General features: G+C 65.8%; 1 protein-coding gene and 1 long non-coding RNA gene across 9 annotated transcripts in view; both read right to left on the reverse strand.

The window, feature by feature from the left end:
- INF2 (inverted formin 2) overlaps positions 1-13,078 on the reverse strand; it is a 29,226-nt gene extending 16,148 nt beyond the window's left edge. For 2 of the 7 annotated variants that reach the window (XM_082450876.1, XM_082450875.1), the window contains exons 1-3: positions 12,762-13,074; positions 12,146-12,519; positions 541-940 (exon numbers count right to left, since the gene is read on the reverse strand). In XM_082450876.1, the coding sequence (XP_082307002.1) occupies positions 541-940; positions 12,146-12,519; positions 12,762-12,828 (841 nt within the window). In that variant the 5' untranslated portion in view covers positions 12,829-13,074. Of the gene's footprint in view, positions 1-540; positions 941-2,842; positions 2,862-5,029; positions 6,331-12,145; positions 12,520-12,761 lie in introns of those variants that run through there. The other 5 variants (XM_082450877.1, XM_082450881.1, XM_082450879.1 and 2 more) reach the window with 5 other exon arrangements.
- A 478-nt stretch (positions 13,079-13,556) lies between these two features.
- LOC309655557 lies at positions 13,557-18,710 on the reverse strand. 2 transcript variants are annotated; one of them, XR_014260889.1, is made up of 4 exons: positions 17,609-18,710; positions 16,740-17,136; positions 13,955-14,088; positions 13,557-13,812 (listed from the first exon to the last, which is right to left on the reverse strand). It is a non-coding gene; the product is annotated as an uncharacterized lncRNA (long non-coding RNA). The 2 variants fall into 2 exon arrangements; XR_014260890.1 differs by lacking the exons at positions 13,557-13,812; positions 13,955-14,088 and adding an exon at positions 14,913-16,547 and having other exon boundaries at positions 17,609-18,709.
- Between the last annotated feature and the right edge of the window lie 661 nt (positions 18,711-19,371).

The raw sequence follows: 19,371 nt of genomic DNA on the forward strand, positions 1-19,371 counted from the left end.
GGACTTGGCAGGCACACGAGGGCACAGCAGCCTGAGCAGGGGGTGGAGACTGGGGGCCGGCAGCTGGGGAAGGAAAAGCCCCAGGTGGCCAGAGCAGGGATGGGGGCAGGGAGGGGGCGTGGAGGTGGAGGATGGTGTCACTGGCAGGGGCCGCAGACCTGAAGGGCTGAGGCCTGGCTACGGCCGAGGAGCTCGGAGCCAGGCGGAGTGGAAGCGGGCCCCTCAGGTGCACGTGTGTTTCTGACCCAGGTGACTCCAGCTGCCATGGTGTGGACAGGGGCCCGGAGGCCAGAGACTGGGGAGGGGGCAGGGCCCAAACGAGCACAGGGCTAGGTGGAAAAGCCGGGCAAAGTCACAGAACAGAGGGGGCAACTAGGTGCAGCTGGTAGAAGTTCACAGCTCCAAGGTGACCTGGAGGCTTCAGACTTGGGAAGATGGGAAACTGGTTCCTCCTCCAGGAAGTCCTCCCTGGCTGCCGGGCCAAGCTCTCTCTTCCTGTGCCCCAGCCCTCCCACCGCCTTTCCCAGCCCGGAGCCTCACCCTGGGAGAGCTGGCGCACGTAGGCCTGGTTGCTGAGGATGTACTGGATGCCCTCCTGGGAGTTCATGACGGCGCGCACGCAACTGATGCAGGTGAGCTGCAGCAGGGCGTCGGCGATGCGGGCCACGCCGCGGCCCGACAGGCGCGCCAGGGCCTCGAGCAGGAGGTCCAGGCCGCTCTGCTCCAGGAACTGCACCATCCAGCCACCGTCGCTGCTCTCCAGCCGCTTGCGCAGCCCCGAGTAGTTGACCACGGAGGGCATCTGCAGGAGCCGGATGCACAGCTCGGGCTCAGCGCTCTCCAGGTTGGCCTCCGTGGGGTCCGAGTCCTGAGGCCCCAGCTTCTCCTTCAGCGCTGCCCACTTGCGCTGCGTGCCCTCCTTCACCGACATCTTGCTGAACTGTGGGGCCAGAGGAGAGGGGTGTCAGCCCGGAGCCCGGCCCTGGGCCCGGAGGGGAGCCACGGCCCAGCTTGGCCCCTGGCTGGTCAGTGGAGGCAACGTCCCCTGCTCTGAGCCTCCACCTGCCAACTGGGGACTCACTGCGTTTCTTGCTGATGCCCAGGCCTGCCCGGGGGACACACTACTGGCAAACCCTCGTCTCACCAGGGCTGCCACTGCCCCTTGGCTTCCCCTGTGCCAGGCTCTGCTTACACCCACCCCTGTCTCGATCATCATGGCAACCAAGGAGGCAGCACCACTGTCCTCGCTGAAGGCACCAGGACCCCAGAAGGCTACACTGGCAGGAATACCACTGACCCAGCGGTGATCAGGCGGCAGAAACGGCGTCTCCGGGGCTCCCTTGTCCCCCAGGGTGCTTCCCCTGCCCGGCGGACAGAATCAGATGTGGACAATAGGGTGGGCGGGGACAACTCCAGACCCTGGTCATTTCTAGCCTGCCCACAGCACCGGGAATGTGCCTGGCGAGGGGGGCTGACTCGAGGGTCACGTCCACCGCCCGCCCAATTGTGGGCAAGACCAGGGCCCTGTGGGCAGCAGCCCTGCCAGGCCCCAGTTTCTGTGGGCCTCACTCTGGCAACCTGCGTGCAGTGGAGGACCAGTGTCCCCCAGGCCTGTGGCTCTCGGAGAATGACCCGGATGCAGCTGCAGGAGGTATGATCGCTGCCCAGAGAACATCCCCCGGAGGCCGAGGGTGTGGCCCAGCCCAGAATGACCCCCAGACGTGCCCTCCCCAAACCGCAACAGCGGGACAGGCAGGCTGTGCCTCTGTGTCATCATCACACCCAGCGAGCCCCCTCCCTGGGGCCCCGGGCTGTGACGCTGTCCACGACCACAGACCCTGGGACCGGCCCCCAGAGGTCAGGGGCAGTCCAGGCTCTTCTGCCACCATGTATGGCTTGGTCTTATATTTAGCGTGTGAGAAGGGCAGCGTGGAGGGAGGCCTCAGGGGCAGGGCACGGCAACACCACTGTGCCTCATGCCCAGGGCCTGGTGCCAGCACTGCCCGCCCCGACCCTTGGCCTCCTACGCCCCCACTTCACAGGAGGGGACACGGAGGCGGCACCCAGGGAAAGCAGATCACATGCCCATGGCCCCATGGATGGAAACGGCAGAGCTGAGGTTGGACCCCAGAGGGCGGCCTGAGGCCCTCGAGATGCTGGATGGCCAGGGCAGCGTCACCCTAAGGGCTGCCCTGGCAATTTAGCGGGGAGACCCGCGGGGCCGCCTGAGGTCACAGGAGACAGGCTGAATGGGGCCAAGAGCCCAGGTGCCCGTCCCTGGCGGGGCTCGCGGTCCCCAGCGCTCGCTGCTGTCACTCTCGGAGGTCCCGCTCCCCCTCCGCCTGGGTGAGGGTCTTGGGCATCCTCCCTCGAGCTTCCGGAACCACCCCCCTCGCCCCCGCCTGCCCGGAGCACAGAGAACAGCCAGAGGCCTCCTGGAGTTTCAGCAGCCCCTCCTCTGTCTGCAGTGGGTCCGCACCAGGAGTCCAGCACCCTCCCCCCACCCTTCACCCTCCACCTGCCCACCTGCCCGGCGGGGCCCATGGGGTCCTTCCGGGAAGCAGCCTGGCTGGGGGGAGAGAGGGCTGACCCGCAAGCGCCCCCAGCTCGGACCCTCCCCGCAGACCCTGGCCGAGCCTGTTTCCTCACCGGGACCAGCGTCGGGCTGCCGGCAGCATCCTGAGGGGTGGGAGGCGAGGGGCCTGCGGGATGCTCCTCAGCCCTCCCCCAGGGGCCCCCACGGCCTGGGTCCTGTGCTGGGCCAGGCCGGGTGCAGAACCCGGAGCCCTCCCCATGACTGCACCCTCCCAGGCCCGGCCGCCTCAGACGCCCAGGCACTCACCCAGATTCGCAGGACCTTCCGGCTGCCTCGGCCCATCGATTCTGGGCCCTGCCACCGGCTGCCCCTCACACTCTCCTGGCGTCTCATCGCTGCTGACCACTGAACTGCCCGGTACCAGCCGTGGCCCTGGTCCCTCCCAGGCAGCCTCTCAGTGGAGGGGAGGGGGCCACTCCCACCAGCACCGTGAAGAGCACGGCAGACGGACCTCCGCACACACTGCCACCCGCCGTGGGTGCTGCTGCTTGAGGAGGACCCAGCACCGACCCTCCCCTCCCGCCCCGCCTCCACTGGCCCGAGTCCCTGGCTGCTTGGCACAGGCTGAGTGGACAGAGCGCGAACTCTCCCAGGCCAGCACTCTGGCCTCCAAGTGTCCTCGCCAGCCAAGAGCCCGCCCATGTCACCAGCACCACCCTTCCTGGTGCTGCCCCGTCCTCCCAGTACACACCCAATTCCCGGGCCCACCGGCTTGCTGTCCTGAAAGACCCCCCACATGGGAGCCCTGGGTCTGCGGGAGGGGAAGCACAGCAGGCGACCAGCCCTGCCCGCCACCGGTCCACGAAGGATCCTATGCCATGTGCCCTGGCACCGAGCTCTGCCCCAGGCGCCGTGTGGGGCAGCGAAGGTGCGCAGGGCTCGGCTGGCTGCGGCCCACTGAGCACAGGGCATCCAGCTGGGAGAGCGAGCTCGGCTAGGGACCCAGAGGCTTAGGTGGGGCGGCTTTTCTCCCTCCGTGATGCCCACCAGGCTGCCCAACATCATCCGGGGCCGTCAGGCCCTGGGCCAAGGACATCTTCCTAGAAATGTTCCAACTGCTTTTCAGGATAAAGACTGACTACGTAAATGGACCACGACCAGATCATATACAAACACGGAGCTCTGAGCCACAGCTGCGGCCACCAGCCCTGGACACCCAGCCACCATCACAGGAACCAGCCCGCGCCCTCTGCGCCAGACCTGCAGGAAGTCAGACCTCTATCTCTAGTGACAGCCCAGGAAGCTCTACAACTGCCCTGTGACATCACCCCACAGCCGGGACTTGATCAGTAACCCGCGCCTTCCATTGTTTTTGTCCTCGCTTCCAACTGAGGACCAACTGGGGAAAGCCAGATGTGCCCCCAGCCATCACGTGGGCGCCCCGCGTCTTACGGGCCGTCCAGCTTCCCCAGTCCCGCAGCCCCCATCATGACCGAGGCCCCCTTTTTCCTGTAAAGAAGCTTTCTGTACACAGAAAATATTTTAACATGTTAACATATATTACATAATACGTATGCAGACGGGTATGTGCGTATGTAGCGCTCCACGTCTGTAGTAAGCAGCCAGCAGACGACTCCCTGGCTGCAGCAGCTTGGAATACACAGCCTTTGCCTGCTCCCGTCTGGGTGGTGGCCGAGCACTTCCAAAGGGAGCACCGCAGGAGATCAACCTCTACTGCTCTCAGGAGCACAGGCTGCGGGACGGGGACGGCCCTTCCTGACAACACCCGGGGCGCTGCGCGGGAGGGAGCGTGGTGGGAGGCTGGTGCCTCCTTCCCGGCCTCACCGGCTGTGCGCCCAGGGAAGTTACTCTGCCCCTCTGTTCTCCGTCTGTGAAGTGTCTCAGGGGGCTGCAGTGGGTTTCCGTGCAGAAGCTGGACCCGGTGGGCAGAGCGAGCGCGCAGGGCTCTTCCGGCTCTTGTCACCCTGTCCGTGGATGCCTGCCTCTCTGCCCTCGGGCCCTGCTCAGCCCTGGCCCACCGCGCAGCCAGTACAGGCGCTGGGTCTCGGGGACCAACCCAGCTTAGTCTCGCCAGGGTGGGGCGGGGCCGGCCTGCTCTGGGCGGGGGCGGGGCCCCAAGCTCAGGAAGGTGTTCCCAGTTCTGCAGGCCCCCCCAGATGAGGGGTGTGGCCAGCCCGCCCAGGGCAGGGCCTGCCCAGGAATTTGGAATGGCAGACCTTTTTTTGCAGCCAGCATGGCAGACTTAAGAAGAGCACGACCACCTGGGGCTCCCAGAGGTCCAAGTTCAAGTGGCTCAGGCCAGCCCCCGTCCCTTGGCAACTGAAGGGTCGGGGAGCTGAAGCACCCCCATCTGTCCTCCAAGCAGTCCGCCCCACCCCTGCACCAAAACTACAGGGGCAGTGACCCTTTGCAGAGGGAGACCCTGAGGCTCTGACATTAGTGGGATGTTGCCCGTGGATCTCTAACGTTCACCTTTTTTCTTCCATTAACGTGGGGTTTCCACTTGGACGGGGTCGTGCCTTCCCCTTAGGACGGGAACTCCAGAAGGTAGGGTCTCCTCTGAGCTTTCCTAGGGTCAGCCCACCGATCTGGGTGTCCTGCTCATGGGCACTCGCCCAGCCCACGCAGATGCCACTTCCTCAGACAGCCATCTGGCTCTCCTCCTGCACCTGGCCAGCCTGCCATGGTGACGCTGGCACCTCCACCTGGGCACCCTCATGCCTGGGCAGCTGTGCAGACTCTCGGGAAGCCACCGCCCCTGCTTGGCAGTCGTCAAACTGAGTGCGTGCGTATGGCGGGGGTAGGGTCAAAGCTGGCCTCCCAGACCTCCCAGACCAGCCCCTGCAGATGGAGAAACTGAGCCAGAGAGGGCGAGCCGGTCCAGGCAGGCACTGGGCACTGAGCTGTGTCCTGGGCACGGCTGCTGGGAGGCCCTGCACGGGTCCATTGGGCTTTGAGCAGCGTGGTAGGGTGGGGAAGCCCAGACTCTGGGCTAAGCACTTGGCACCTCGTGGAGGTGGGTGAGGCCTTCTGTTTCTCAATCCCTACAAGGGCAGGCGGAGGGACTCTGGGGCCGGGGCGGGGGCCAGGGCTAAGGAAGGCGCTGGTGAGGGGGACCGGCTGCCTGAGGCTGGGGAGACAGCTTTGGGGTAGCCCTGCCAGCATCAGCAAAGGGGCTGGGGTGCTTCTGGGCCCAGAGCCAGCGAGGGCGGGGGCGGGTGCAAAGAGTTAGCTCGTCTTCCCCCGGGGTGGGCGTAAAACGGCAGGAGGGGGGTTCCGGAACTGGGAGGCAGGGGCTGCCACACTGTATTTTTAGCTCCTACAAGAACCCAAATTTTTCCACTGCCTGGCAACTCTTGGATTACATTCCTGGCAGCTCCCTGGAGCTCAGGGGCAGCCCGGGCCCTGCCGGGTAGGAGGGGGAGCTGAGGCTGCCCTGCTATGACCTCGTTACCCCTCCTTTCCAGAATCTTGGCGCCTCTGTGTCATCTTCGCCAGGCCCCGAGCCCTCAGGGTGCCTCGACTCAACTGTGTGGGTCACCTCGTGTGGGCTCACCCCAGGTAGGGGGTCCTGTGCACAGTGGGCCTCGGGGAAGGAACTGGGCGTCCACCCATCGCCGGCCCGTCCCTGGGCGTGGAGTGCGCAGGGTCCTCACGGTTCCCTGGCCCGTCTCCCGTCCAAGGAGCCCTCCTGCCCGCCCCACCTGCCGTCTCCAGGATGGGGTGTGAGGCCCCTGCCTTCGGAGCCCTCACTGCACCCAGCGGCGGGACAGAGGGGCCCGCTGGGAGGTGGGTGGGCGCCAAGACATTCGCGGCAGCACCAAATTAAAACCCAGAGATGACAACCAGGATGCCAGGCGCACCGTGTGGGATCCCGACCACGTGAAATGTGACGTGTCGCGCAAGACGCGCGCCGAACGCCAAGAGGTGATGCGCCCACGGCGGAAGTGGTCATCTTCATAGTCATAAAGGGACAGAGCAAGCAAGACGGCAGGGGACCAGCAGCATCTCACAGAGGGAGCTGGGCTTAGAGCAGGTCCGCCCCCAGCTCAGGTCACCAGGGGTGAAGGGACGGACCTGGGAGCTGGGTCTCCTGTACGGTTAGCTAGTGGAGAAGGGCCGGGGGCCCGGGCGGCCCACTGTGCCCAGGGATCTGGAGCAGGTTGGAGTCACGACCGACACGGCCTGCTCACACCCTCCTCGTTAGGAGTAGAAGCTGGTGGGAGCCACACAGGGGGGCCCTGGTGCAGGGAACTGACTCCGGTGAACAGGAAACGCCTGCCGGAGGGGGGTGGGTGGTGCCGCCCTACCCCGGGCTCTCTGGGAGGAGGGTGTCCGCAGTGCAGCCCTGAGCTGGGCACTGTGGGTGTCTGGGTTTCTGGGAAGGGGCTGGGGGTGATCTGGGAGCCCCATTCCCTGGGGATGGGCCAGCTCGGGTGCAGGGAGAGGACAGGAAGGGTGGAGGCGCCCACACCAGGAAGCCAGGCTTTCGCTTCCACCTGCCCTGCAGGCTCACAGGAACTGGGTCTGTCCTCGCCTCCCGCTCTCACCTGGTCGCTGGGCCTCGGCCTCCCCAGCTGCACACAAGCAGAGCCAATAATGGGGAGCTCCCAGAGGGCCGGGCCACCTCTGCCAGTCTCAGGGCTCTGGTCCAGGTTCTGGGGGATCCCAGGCCGGGAGGGAGGGGAGCGGCTCAGGGGCCAACGGTGACAGAGGCCACTGCCGCCTTCTGGAGCTGAGTCAGCTCTGACAACGAACACTTGAGGGAAGTGATGCGTGCAGACCTGCGGTTAGGGAGTGAGCGAGGGCGAGGAACTGGGTGGCCCCGCGGGTGGCAAGGGGGCGTCTGGCCACAGCTTCCACCCGTAGGGCTCCGCTGGGCCGCACGCAGCCCTCAGGCTCGCCACCAGCGTCCCCTCCGCGTGGGTTCTCTCCCCCAAGAGCAGACAGAGCTCCAAGCAGCCTCCTCCAGGAAGCCTCGTGTCCCTCCCCCCGGCCCCCTGCTGCCCTCAGGAAAGGCCTCTCCCAGCAGGGAGGAGGACCCTCGGTGTCCAGGGAAGGGAAGGCGTAGGCCAGCTTCAGGCCCTGATCGCCCTGTACTTGTCTAGGCCTCAGAGTCTTGGGGTGGGACATGAAGGCCACCCACCGCCTGCCCCAGGGGGCCCCCACCCCCGCCTGTCTTGCATCCCCATTCCAGGCTGCCTGCCCAGAGTAGGGAGAACAAAGCAGCAGATTGTGGCGGGGAGGGGCCCAGCCTGCGCAGCCTGGCACTGCCAAGGGCTGCAGCCGGGGCCTGGGGGCAGGGGACCGCTCAGGTTCTAGCTGAGACCAGGCTCTGCTGCTGACCGGCCGTGCCCCTTGGGCAACACACAGGACCTGCTGGGCCCTGGATTCTGTCCTCTCACAGGCATGAGCATGTTGGTGCCACCTCCCCATCCCAGTCTGCCGACAGAGCCACGGATGCCATCTGCAAAGCGGGCCCGTTACTGCCAGGCAGTACTGTGCCCCGCTGCCTAGCAGTCCACTGCGCGTGACGTCGCCTCGGCCAGGCTGCCGTGGCCGACACCGAGCTGGAACGGAGCGTGCCTCTTCTGCAGCCCCGGCTCAGCCACCCCGGAGAGCCGGCGCCAGGAGCCCGGCCCTACCGGGCAAGTGGGATCCTGGGCATCGGGCACAGATGCTGTGTGCTGTTCCCTGCCAGGCACCGAGGGGCCAGGCCCGTCCTGGACTTGGTTTTCTCATCTGCAAAACGGCCAGAATGTCATCCAGGGACCGTGGGTTGGCTGGGCCAGTACCATCTGCACAGGCGCCGGGCCTGCCTGGCCAGTAAGGCCCCTCCCAGGCGGCTCCCCTCCTCCTCTCAGAGGTGACCTCCTAGGTCCTACCCCTGGGCCTGTGTCCCGGCCGTCCCTCCCATCACTCTGCCACCTTCCACAGGCAGCCCCGACTGCTCTGCCTCCATCTGCACGGCCTGGCCCAGCCCCTGGGCGGATAGCCCGGAAACACCAGGCAGGGGCCACGGATGTCCCCAGAGAGCAGCATCTGATCTGGGCACGCGGGGCTGGCGTTCTCAGGCCACTTGCGCCTGTGCGTGTGGGGCGGCGGAGCCAGGCCGGGAAGGGGGACAGGCAGCACCCCCTCCCCACCCTGGGGCTGGGTGAAGGGCAGATGTCTGCTTCCCGGCTGCGGCGTGCAGGCGGCAGTGCCGAGCTGTACGTACTTGGAGCAGAAATGGGGACGTGGGCTCGGGGGGGCTCGGGGACATGGATGGTGGGAGAGGCAGGCTGCACACCGAGGCCACATCCCAGGGCCCCAGAGGACCGGGACCAGGCCGGACGGGGAGACTGAGGCGCTGGCACCCACGCCCACACCCACCAGCACTCGGCGAGGACCAAGGTCAGGCTCAGGGACAGAGAAGCCCCCGCCCCACCAGCTGGGTCTGCTGGGACTGCGTGCACGCGTGTGGGGTGGGGGGACCGGCAGTGTCTGGCACAGCGGGGGGCTGGGGCCGGCCTCTGCTCACACAGCCGAGCGGGGTCTCAGAGGTAACGCAGGGAAACCACGGCCCAGGGCTGTGATGCGGCCCGAGTGGGCCACCCGGCCCCGCCCCCACCCTGACCCACGGCACCCTCTAGCCGCAGTGCTCCCCTTCGATGCTAGGCCTCGGTGGCACCACCTGCAAAACAGGAAGCAGAAACAGCCTGCACCTCCCCAGGCGTGTGCCTCCCACCCATGGAGGGCTGCGCTCAATGGCCCTGGCCGGCCGGGCCTCCAGCAGCGCTGGCCTTGCCCCCCTTCCCAGGGAGGCCTCCGCCTTCCCGATCGGGTGGGCCCAGGCACGACCTCATGGGAGCCGGTGGTCCTCCAGTCTGCCCTGCCCCTCCCTCCCCCTCCCTTCCCACTGGGCCCAGCTCACAGGATGGGGGGGGCCGGAGGGTGCTCTGGCAGCCCGTGAGCAGGGGCCCCTGCCCAGGGCACCCAGGAGGCGCAGCTGGGAAAGCTGCAGCGGGGGAGGGGGCTGCGATGGGGCAGGAAGGGCAGGTGGAAGAGGAAAGCGGCCTTGGCCCTTTGCCCTTCTGTTTTAGACAGCTCAGGGAGAGGGGCTTTTTCGTCACTCACCCACCCGCGACTGCTTCCGCCCCTCCCGCCCCCCGCCACTGCCAGGAGGGTCCACCGCCCTGATGGGCCGGCGGCTCCCGGGCTCCAGGGCAGCTGTCTGTCTGCGTTGGCTGCTCTGCTCTGCACTCACACAGGTGGGTGCCCTGAGGGTGGGCCGGCACCCCCTCCCCGCATTGGGGGCCAGGGGCAGGGGGCGCTGCTTGGCCAGGACAAAGCTCTCCAAACTCCTAGGGCATCAGGCCTGGAACCCAGAGGCTGCTGCACCCACGTGCTTGCTCTTCCCGTGGGAACTGCGGCGGTGATGAGGGGCAGGGGGACAGCCCTGTCCTCCAAGTGCTCCCCGGGGGCCGGCCAGTTCTCCCCCGGCCCCCGGGGCAGCACCTCCCGCGTGCCCAGAGTGGTGGATGCCACGCTCTGGCCACCACAGCGGTGAGGGGAGCATGAGCGCTGACGCACACAGTAGGGGCTTTACAGACATCTCTTGCCAGGAGGGCAGCACTGGTTCTGTCACCCAACCACCCCGTGTCTCAGTCTCCTCTTCCCGTGAAACAGACAAGAATCCCAGGACCCACCCTTACCCAGGGACGGCGTGAGGGTCAGAGATCACGGTGGGAACGTGGCGGGCTAGTTCACTCGGTCCTCCTCTCCTTCATTCATTCAGCCCACAGACCCTCAGACCGTGGGGGGACTTCGCCTCTGGGTGCCCTCAAAAGCCAGGGGCTCGAGCTCACCTCAGGGAAAGCCCCCCGCCAGGGTCCAGGCCGGGCCAGCTGATCACACCTGCACCCAGGGCGGTGCCCCATCGTCATCCAGTTACCATCTATCCCTCCTGCAGTCCCTCAAACCACTAACTTTTCCAACCTGGAAAACAACTGCACTTTGATGAAAGGCAAACGGAATCTATTCAGGGTACAGCTTCCAGGTCCCAAATGTGAAGTGTGTGCAATTAGCTCCGACAGCCTGTCAGCACCTCCACAGAGCGGGGGCCCCCACCTGACGGTTAACTCTTTGCCGCCAAGGAGCGGAGCCTCAACGGACTTGCGGCCTGGATGGGTCACGGGATGGGCAGCCCCACCCGGTCACCTGGGTTCACGTCCCCCGGCAGTGCCCCCCTCCCCCGCCTGCCCACCCGCCCCGATGACCTGTCAGCCCCGAGCTGGGGGCCGGGAACTCTTGTGGAAGAGACAGGAGGGTGGGCCTGGGCAGCGGTCGGGACGGGCCTACCGCACCAACCTGGCTCTTTGAGCAGAGAGTTGATGCCGGCCTGCAAAGGGGTGGGGACAGTGTGAGGTCTCAGACTCCAGACCTGGAACCAAACGCCCATCCACAGCTGCTACGAGAGAGCTGCGGTGTGCGCTACCCAAAGCCCGCCACCCTGGGAAGCACCATGACGGGGTCTGGGGCTTTGTTCTGGGTCCCCAGCTCCTGCACTGCTGGGTGACAGAGGAGGTTCACGCCTGAGCAACTGTCCCCACCCTTCAGGGTGCAGGTGGGGAGACAGAGGCCCAGAGAAGGCCAGAGTCCTGGCCGGTTCCCACTGCCAGAGGGAGAAGGGGGCGGGGCTGGTGGGGAGGGGACTTCCCAACTCCAGCTCCTTCATGGGTGCGCCTGACCTCTGGCCTTGTTCCTGATTCCCAGCTGGGGCATCTTAGGTGCTCTGACTCCTGGTGTGTGTGTCCAGCTGGGGTGGGGCACTAAAGCTGCGGTCACAACTGAGGCCGGCCGCCACGCAGCCTGGGGCCCTGGGTCACAGAGGCTCAGGAGGCCAGGCAGACAGTCTCCCTTCGTGTCTCCCCAGGAGCAGCCAGGGTTGGTGGAAGCACGGATTCCCTCCTGAGGCTATGGTCACCCTCGGGTTCCTCCCCAGGAAAGGGGCCCAGAAGTGGGACCGGAGGAGCACAGGGCCAGACTGCCAGCCCCATTCTGGAGAAACCCAGAGCAGTGACGGAGGCTCGCTCCCCCAAGGCCTGTCTATGGGGGTGCCAGGGCCCCGTGTGCGCCCACCCGCATCCAGGCGGCTACAGACCCAGCAGCCCAGGCGGGGCCGCAGGCCGCCGCATGCCTTGTGGTGCCACCGGGGCGGCGGACGCGAAGTTGAAGTTTATTTCCCCAACTGTGGCTGATTCATAATCAGGATGTAGTAGCCGTGAGGCGGGTAAATTCTGCCGGCACCGGGCAGGGCGGAGGCCCGGCCGACCCTCGGCCCACCACTCGAGGGCAGCGCGCGCTCGGGCGGCGTCTCCGCGCCGGGGCCGGCAGTCCGGGGTGGGGCGCGAGCCGGCGGGGCCGGGGCGCCGCGGGGTCCCCGCCCGGGCGCCGGGATCCCGCCGCCCTGCGCCGCGGGGCTGCTGGCCGCCACCCCGGGCGCACGCGCCGCTCCCCCAACCCCACTCCCCGGCCCCAAGCGCCCCCACGGCCCGGACTCAGTTTCCCCGCGGCTCCTGGCCGGCCCAGAGGGCGCGGACTTACCGGGAGGGGACGGCGGCGGAGGGCGGGTATATTAGGCCGGCGCTCGGTCCGCGTCGGGTCAGGAGCCGGGTCAGGAACCGCGGACCGCCGGCGCACAGCGGGGCTCCGCACAGCTCGGACTCCGGCTCCGCTGGGCGCGCGGGAGGAAGAAGAGGCACCGCCCAGCCCCGCCCGCCGGCGGCCACGTGGGGAGCGGGCGGCGGCCGGGGGCGGAGTCTGCGGTGGGGGTCCCGGGAGAGGCCCCGCCCACTCCTGCCCGGCGGGCTGGGACGCCGAGGGAATCTCCCCGCGTCTATAAATACCCGGCCCGCCTCCGCCGCGGCTCGACCCGTTCCCGGCCCTGCCAGTTTCGCTGTTCGTGGGCCGGGGTGGCGCTGGGGAGTGAGACACACAGAGCGGGGAAGGGGTGGGGGCGTCCTGGGAAACATCTGGAAGTGGTCTCCCCGCCTCAGCCCTCACTGCCCGCCCCCTCCCTGGGCTCCACTGCTCCTCCTCCCCCCACAAACCCCCTGCAGGTCCACCCGCGCTGGCAGCGCTCCAGGTCACCGGCTCACCCACTGAGGCTCCCTGTCAAAGCCCGGCGGCAGGTGGGACCGGCTTCCCACGCTTCGCTCACTGCGCCCTGAGTGGGAGCCCCCCTTGGGCCCGCTGATCGCACGTCCTGACGTCTGAGGCTCCCTCATGGGAGACTGGTCTTCCGGGTCTTCCGGGATGGAGAGTGTCCCGATCAACCGGGCCGGACGGTGTGGACCCCTTCCAGCAGTGCTCCCTGACCCCCAGCAGAGACGGGGTCTGGGTGGTCTCTGGGCAGCCTGGACCCTGCTGGGTGGTGCAGGCAGCAGGCCTGAGGGTCCTGCACGGTCAGGGTGTGACCTCAGGCTCGGGCTTGAACCTCAGGCTCGGGCTTGACGTGCACTGCCGAGCCGCAGTTCCATCTGTAAAACATTGACAATTACGTCTAAAGGTTACCAGGTGAGATGAGCACACGTGGTGGTGTCTCCACTGTTGGTTTTGTCTTGCCAAATCTCTCCCGAGACCTGCCGTGTCCGGGCCATGGTGGGGGCAGTGTGGGTGGAGAGGGCTCATGACGGGCCGCTCAGGGCAGAGGGAACAGCGCCGGGTCCAGGCGGCTTCACAACCTCGCTCCTGCTTCTCCCTGGGGCCAACCACACGCCCCCTGGCGCCCAGCCTGCCCCCGTCGGGTGGGGATAAGAGCAGCGTGTACAGCCCCTGGAAGTCTCCTTGGCTCGGCCCCAGTGAGGGAGCAGCTTCTGGCAACAGGCCGGTGTGGAACGAAGGCCTCTGAGGGCTGGGCGTGCCCAGGTGAGCTGCCAAGGAGGGCGCGCTGGCTCCTGGACGCCCTCCAGCCAGGGGACGTGTGACCGTGGAGGCCGCTCCCTGACTCTGCTGTTCTTGGAATGCGCGAGTCCTTGCTCCGAGGGCCGGCCAGCGCCCCGACTGGCTCCCGGCCCCTCTCCTTGACCCTCCCGTGGAGCAGGTGTGGCTTCCTCCTGGAAGCCTTCCTATCCTCCCTGAGCTGGATTTCAGGCCCCTCCATGCCCTCCTGGATCCCAGCAGTTGGCACCTCTGGGGGTGACACCAGTCGCTGACTCACCGCTTCCCGAACCTGGCTCCTGGCTGCAGCCGGCTGTGGTCAGTGGGTGTGTCTGTGGATCCAGTGGATGGAGAAGCGCAGGGGAGGAAGGTGGGGAGTGACTTTCCAGCCTTCAGGCTGGGCTGGCGAGGGTGACCCAGCTGGGAGAGCAGCGTCGGGCGGGGCCTCCCGTGCCCTGGACCCCCAGCTCTTACCAGCTGGGGCGGGGAGCAGGCAGAATCCTGAGCGTCTCCCAGCGGCTGAAGCGGGAGGCCTGGCTTTGGCCACGGATCTGCGGCTCGGCCACTGGCAGCCCTTCTGTGGCGCACTCAGGCATGAGGACCCCTCCCTGATGGAAGAGAGGGAAGCTCTCTTGCCCCCAGAGCTGGCTCCTGCCCAGGGCTTTCTCCCTTGTGCTCCAGCCTGGGGCAGGTGGGCACAGTCCCGACTCTCCCGGTCTGGCGGGTGTCCTGGATGGCACCAATGGTAGAGGCCCTACCCGAGGGTCAGGTCCGTTCACCGCACCCGGCCCCCTCCAGCATACACCCACAGTGGCACTCGCGCAGGCCTGAGACTGACCCGCAAAGAGCCCGCACCCACGGCACCGTGCCTGGGCCTGTGGAGAGCCTGGCACTGCCTCCTGCTGGGATGCAGAAAACAGAGCTTGGGATGAGGGGGCAGAACAGGCTTTGGGCGCTGACACGTGAGCTCTGGGAGCAGCCGGGCGGGCACGGGAATTTCTCAGAGACAGGTCTTCCAGCCCTATGTTTGATGCCAGGACAGACCTGAGTGTAGTGAGCGGGCACTTGTGGGCCAAGAGGGGAGCCTGGGGCCCACCTGGGGACCCCAAGCAGCCGCCTGGCCTTGGGTTTCATTTCCTGTGTCAGTTCAGCACCAAAAATGCTTTTTACCATTTGCCTTTTGAAATGTTTTTCCTTTTTTATCCTGTTGGGGTGCCCTGATGTGACCCCTGATACTGCTACAGAATAAAGTCAGCAGAAGTGTGCCCCCCATCCATTCACCCACCCACCCACCTACCTACCTAACCACCCATCTACCTATTCACCCGTCCACCTACCCATCTACCACCCATCCATCCATCTACCCATCCATCCACCTACCCACCCACCCATCCACTCACCCACCATCCACCCATTACACCCACCCACCCATCCATCCATCTTCCCATCCTTCCTTCCACCCACCCACCCACGCACCCACTCACTCACTCATCCATCCATCCACTCATCCACTGCAGGACTAGGTCTACCTGGTGAGTAAGACCTGGGGTACCTAGCTCTGCTACAGAGCAGCTATGGCACCTCGGGCAACCGTTCTGCCCCTGTGCTTGTTGACAGGAAGCTGACCACTCTGGCCACCTCCAGAAAGGTGGGCTGTAATGCGGCAGCAGCTGCAGGCTCCGGCCCTGGGCCCCGCTCCTCTCAGCACCCCTGCCTCTCCTTCAGCGCCTTTCCTCTGTAGCCTGGCAGCTTTGGCCACTGTAGCCTCAACACCCCCTCGTGGCAGAAGGTGACGTCAGTCAGGGCCCATCCCTGGTCTGGGGAGGGGAGGTGGGAGTCGGGACCAGATTCTCAGAAGGGACAGTGGGCGGGCCGGTCAGTCAGAGGCTCGGGTGGGTCAGTAACCTCTAGCCTCTTCCTCTGAGTAGCGGTCACACGCTCAGGAGATCTCATCATTTGCAGCTCTGTATCTGGGAACTTGCCTACTCGCTAAAATCTATTTGTGACCCTAAAATCACTACTTGTTTTGCAGTCTTTTGCTGACATGTGTAGACCGGCAAAAACTCTGAGTCCCCAGCTGAGGTCAGACGAGGTGATGCTCTGTGCCTTCTCGTTTAATCGCCTGCTGCAAACACGGCCAATTTAGTGTTCAGTTTTCCACATTTTTGTGCTTTTTCGGGAGGAGATTTCCCTGTCTAAAGCGGCCCCCAGCACAGCCCTGAAGTGCGTCCAGTGGCCCTTAGCACAGGGAGGTTGGACGTGCCTCACAGAGAAAACACCTGTGTCTGAAGACCATCCCGTCCACGTGAGCTACAGGGCAGCCGCAGCGGGTTCAACGCTCGTGAACCAACAATACAATCGTACCAAATACGGTGTCTTTAAACAGGAATGCAAGAATACGTAGAACAAGATTATGTATCAGCTGGCTGAAAGAATGTGGCCCGAGGCTGGTGGGACCCTGACCCTGGGCTCCGCCTGGGGTGATGGCTCAGTTCTCCAATATTCAGTGTTTGTGGCGACTCTACAGACCAGAACCGCTGTGTCCTGGGGCTGGCCGAGACGGTGTGTGGCTTCCGCATCGGGGCAAGAGGCCCATGGGCTCCCGCACGGACCTCCCCGCGTCTGCAGGCCCATCCAGCCAAGGAAGCCACGATGCAGAGGGGCGGAGGTGTCGGCAGAGCTGGCCGACCTCCGGGCTCCTGGTCTCTCTGTCCGTAGCCACCTCCCCTCTGGTGCCTCTCTGAGCAGCTGGGCCAGTGGTCCTGCAGTCCCCTAGGGCAGTGGGTGGCCATCCCTGGGGAGTGCCGGGGCCATGCCCAGAGATGCAGCCTGCAGAGCGGAAAGGGGCGGGCCTGGGGCCTCTGCTGACCCACCAAGACTTGGACTGTCCCTCGCCTCCTGGACTCCCTTCGTTGCCTCAGTTACCCAGTGAAGGTCTAGCTGGGACAGTGGTTTTCTCCTTGGTTCTGCAGAGATAACCCAGTGTGACGGGGGCACACAGCAGCTCAGCGCTGACTTCTTTATATGGCGGGGGGGGGGGAAGCATCTTTAACTCAGGATAAAGGTTCTGCAGGGAAAGAGGCAAGAAACCACTGGGCCGTGCAGCCCTGGCTCTGGGAGTGCTGCAGAGGGAGGCTGCTGGCGGGCACACCCGCTGGAATCCCAGGGGCCTCCTTAGGGCTTCGACGGTGAGGAGGTGCCTGAGACCCACCCTGCCCCAAACCCGGTGTCTCCGTCCACGTAGCAGTTTTCGACTCACCTTGCCCTTGGCCTTGAAGCTGCAGACTCAGAAGGCGGGTCTCCCTTCTCCCCTCTAAAGAGGCAGGGCTCTGAGGGGCAGAGGTGACTTGGGAAGGGAGGGGACAGGGCATTTAGGCTGAAGAATTGGGTCCCCCCTGGTGTTTGCTGAGAGATGGAAATCAAGGCTGGAATCCTTGCTGCTGGTTTTGGCCACTGGGCTGTGTTTCTCAGAGGCACAGCGCCAAGCCTGGGCCTCCCAGGTCTTGGAGGTTTTGTCCTGGCGCACCTGCCTCACTGCGTCCCACCCCTCCGGGCTCCGGCCTCCAGGCCCCCCCACGCGGCAGTCCCCTGCTTCTCCCAGGATAACCGGTTCCATTCGGCTCCCAGCCATCCTTGAATTAGGCTCCCAGCCTCTCCTGTGTGGAAAAGAACCTGCTGGCATCTGAGCTTTCCCGGGGAGGAAGAGTTCACAGATTTCAGGCGGGGATGGAGGAAGGGGCTCCTGTGGCCCCCCACCCCCCAGCGGCGGGGCTCCACTCCCTCAGCCCCCAGGACAGGGCTCTGCCCCAGCCCCTCCCGCCCCCACCCCCTAGCTGTCTGCTGCTCAGCACCTTCCTGACCCCATCACAACTCTCCTTTTCTCCTCCAGCCCGGTGGGGAGGTTTAAGGGTTAAAAATAACCCCCAAACCAAAACCCGAATACGGTTCTTCCGCATACACCGGTCTGGCTTGCCAATTCCCAGCCCAAGACCTCGCGGTCTTTCCCGTCCCTCTGCACAGGCCGTGGGCTCTGCACGGGCTGCCGCCCACTGCCCTCGTCCCCCACCCCCACTCCCCGGGCACTTCCCCTGGCCCCGCACAAGGACCCCCTCCACGGGGACGCTCCACCTCTCCACGCCCTTCCGGCCCCAGGAAGAATCCCTGCGTTCCCCTCTCTCCCAGGAAGCTTTGACCTCTGCTCCCCTTGCACAGGCCCGTGTGGGCGTCATCCGTGTCCCTGATTGGATTGTGAGTTCCAGGCGGGGCGGGGCTGAGAGTCAGGGTGCCGGCGGCCCTGGAGTGCCCGGTGTGTGGGCATGTGGGAGGAAGGAGTGAGCTCCAGCCCCTACCCCACCGCCAGCTCCGCCCGCCCTGTCTCTGCGGCGTGCCTCAGAATGGGCCCCGGACGGGCCCCACTCCGCGGTGCAGCTCAGGACCCCGCCAGGCTCTCCGTGCCCTGCGCGTCCTCCAGCCTCCCGGGGCTCGGCACCCCGCCCCTCCCCAGGGAGGCCCTCTGTGGCCGTCCCAGGCGGCGTCACCGTTTCCTTTCATCCATCAGTACCTTAATTACCTTGGCCATATTTTTTTTTCTTGAAATTAACTAGAAATCAAGTTCTAATTTGAGGAGCGGCGCGGGGACTCAGCACCGCCTCTAGCGGGTGGTAACTGCACCGCTGTTAGGGACGGCGGATTGCTCCGTGAGCGCCCTGGGGTGGGAGGCTCCGTGGGCGCACACGTCGGGGCGCGCGGGGTGCCGGGTGCTAAGCCGGGGCCCCTCCACAATGAGTCCTACCCGACCCTCCCCAGGCCAGGCGAGCCCAGCTGGGGCGCAACCAGCACCGCATCTGGTGCCACGAAGGCGAGGGACAAGCTTTCTCTTGATGGCTCTCAAGGGATTTTCTTTTCTTTCTTTTTAAATTGGATCAGTTTCCTTATTGAACACTGAATACATTCTTAAGATCCAGAGTCACCAGCCGGTAAGGGGCGGAGGAGAGGCAGCGAGATGCCCCCTGCCTGCTTTAGCTTTTGGGAGGCCCTAACCCCGGCGCTATTTCTTTCCGCGATGCGTCTGTGGATCTCCCCCCCCATCTGCTGCCCTCCCACCCCGCACCCCCAAGGCACAGCTCCGTTTCCTCATTTGCTCCTGTGCCCAGCACGGGGCCTGGCTCGGAGGGCGCTGGGTGATGGGCGGGTGGCTGGGTATGGGTTGGGGGGCGTGTGGCCGATGAGCCCAGAGAGCCCCTCCCTGGCAGACCCCACCTCCCTGGGAGACCCCACCTCCCTGGCAGACCCCACCTCCCTGGAGACCCCACCTCCCTGGCAGACCCCACCTCCCTGGAGACCCCACCTCCCTGGGAGACCCCACCTCCCTGGAGACCCCACCTCCCTGTCTCTGGCTCCTCTTCCATGGGCTGGGCTGTCGCTGGTACGGTCCCACCTCCCGCCCAGGGGGGGCTTTGTGTGTATGTACGTTTTCCCCGGGAGAGGCCTCCAGGGCTCTGGGAAGGGGCAACGGTGTGGTTGGTTCAGTCCTGGCCAGGGGGTCCCTGCTGATGCCAGCTAACAGAGCCTGGGCGCTTCAGCCCCCGCCCGCCCACCCCGCCACCTCGTGTTGGCAAAGAAGTGGCCACGCCCTTCTCCTGAAGCCGCTGCCTCAGGCCTGCATCACCTGGAACAGCAGCTGAGGGGGGAGGGGCGAGTTGGGGGAGGGGCAGGCTCCGCCTAGGTTGGGGGCGTGCAGAGGCCCTGGGGGATGGGTGCAGCCTCGCCACTGCCCAGCAGGGCCTTGTGCGCCGCCCACAGGCCAAATTCCAGAGCTCCGAGCCTGTCGTGGCCCGTGTAGGGAGGACCCTGCTGGCGGCCAGGTACACCCCTGTGGGCAGTGTGGCCCA

This window comes from Balaenoptera physalus (assembly GCF_965194825.1).
Source record: "Balaenoptera physalus genome assembly, chromosome: 2".
In the NCBI taxonomy this organism is placed as follows: domain Eukaryota; kingdom Metazoa; phylum Chordata; class Mammalia; order Artiodactyla; family Balaenopteridae; genus Balaenoptera; species Balaenoptera physalus.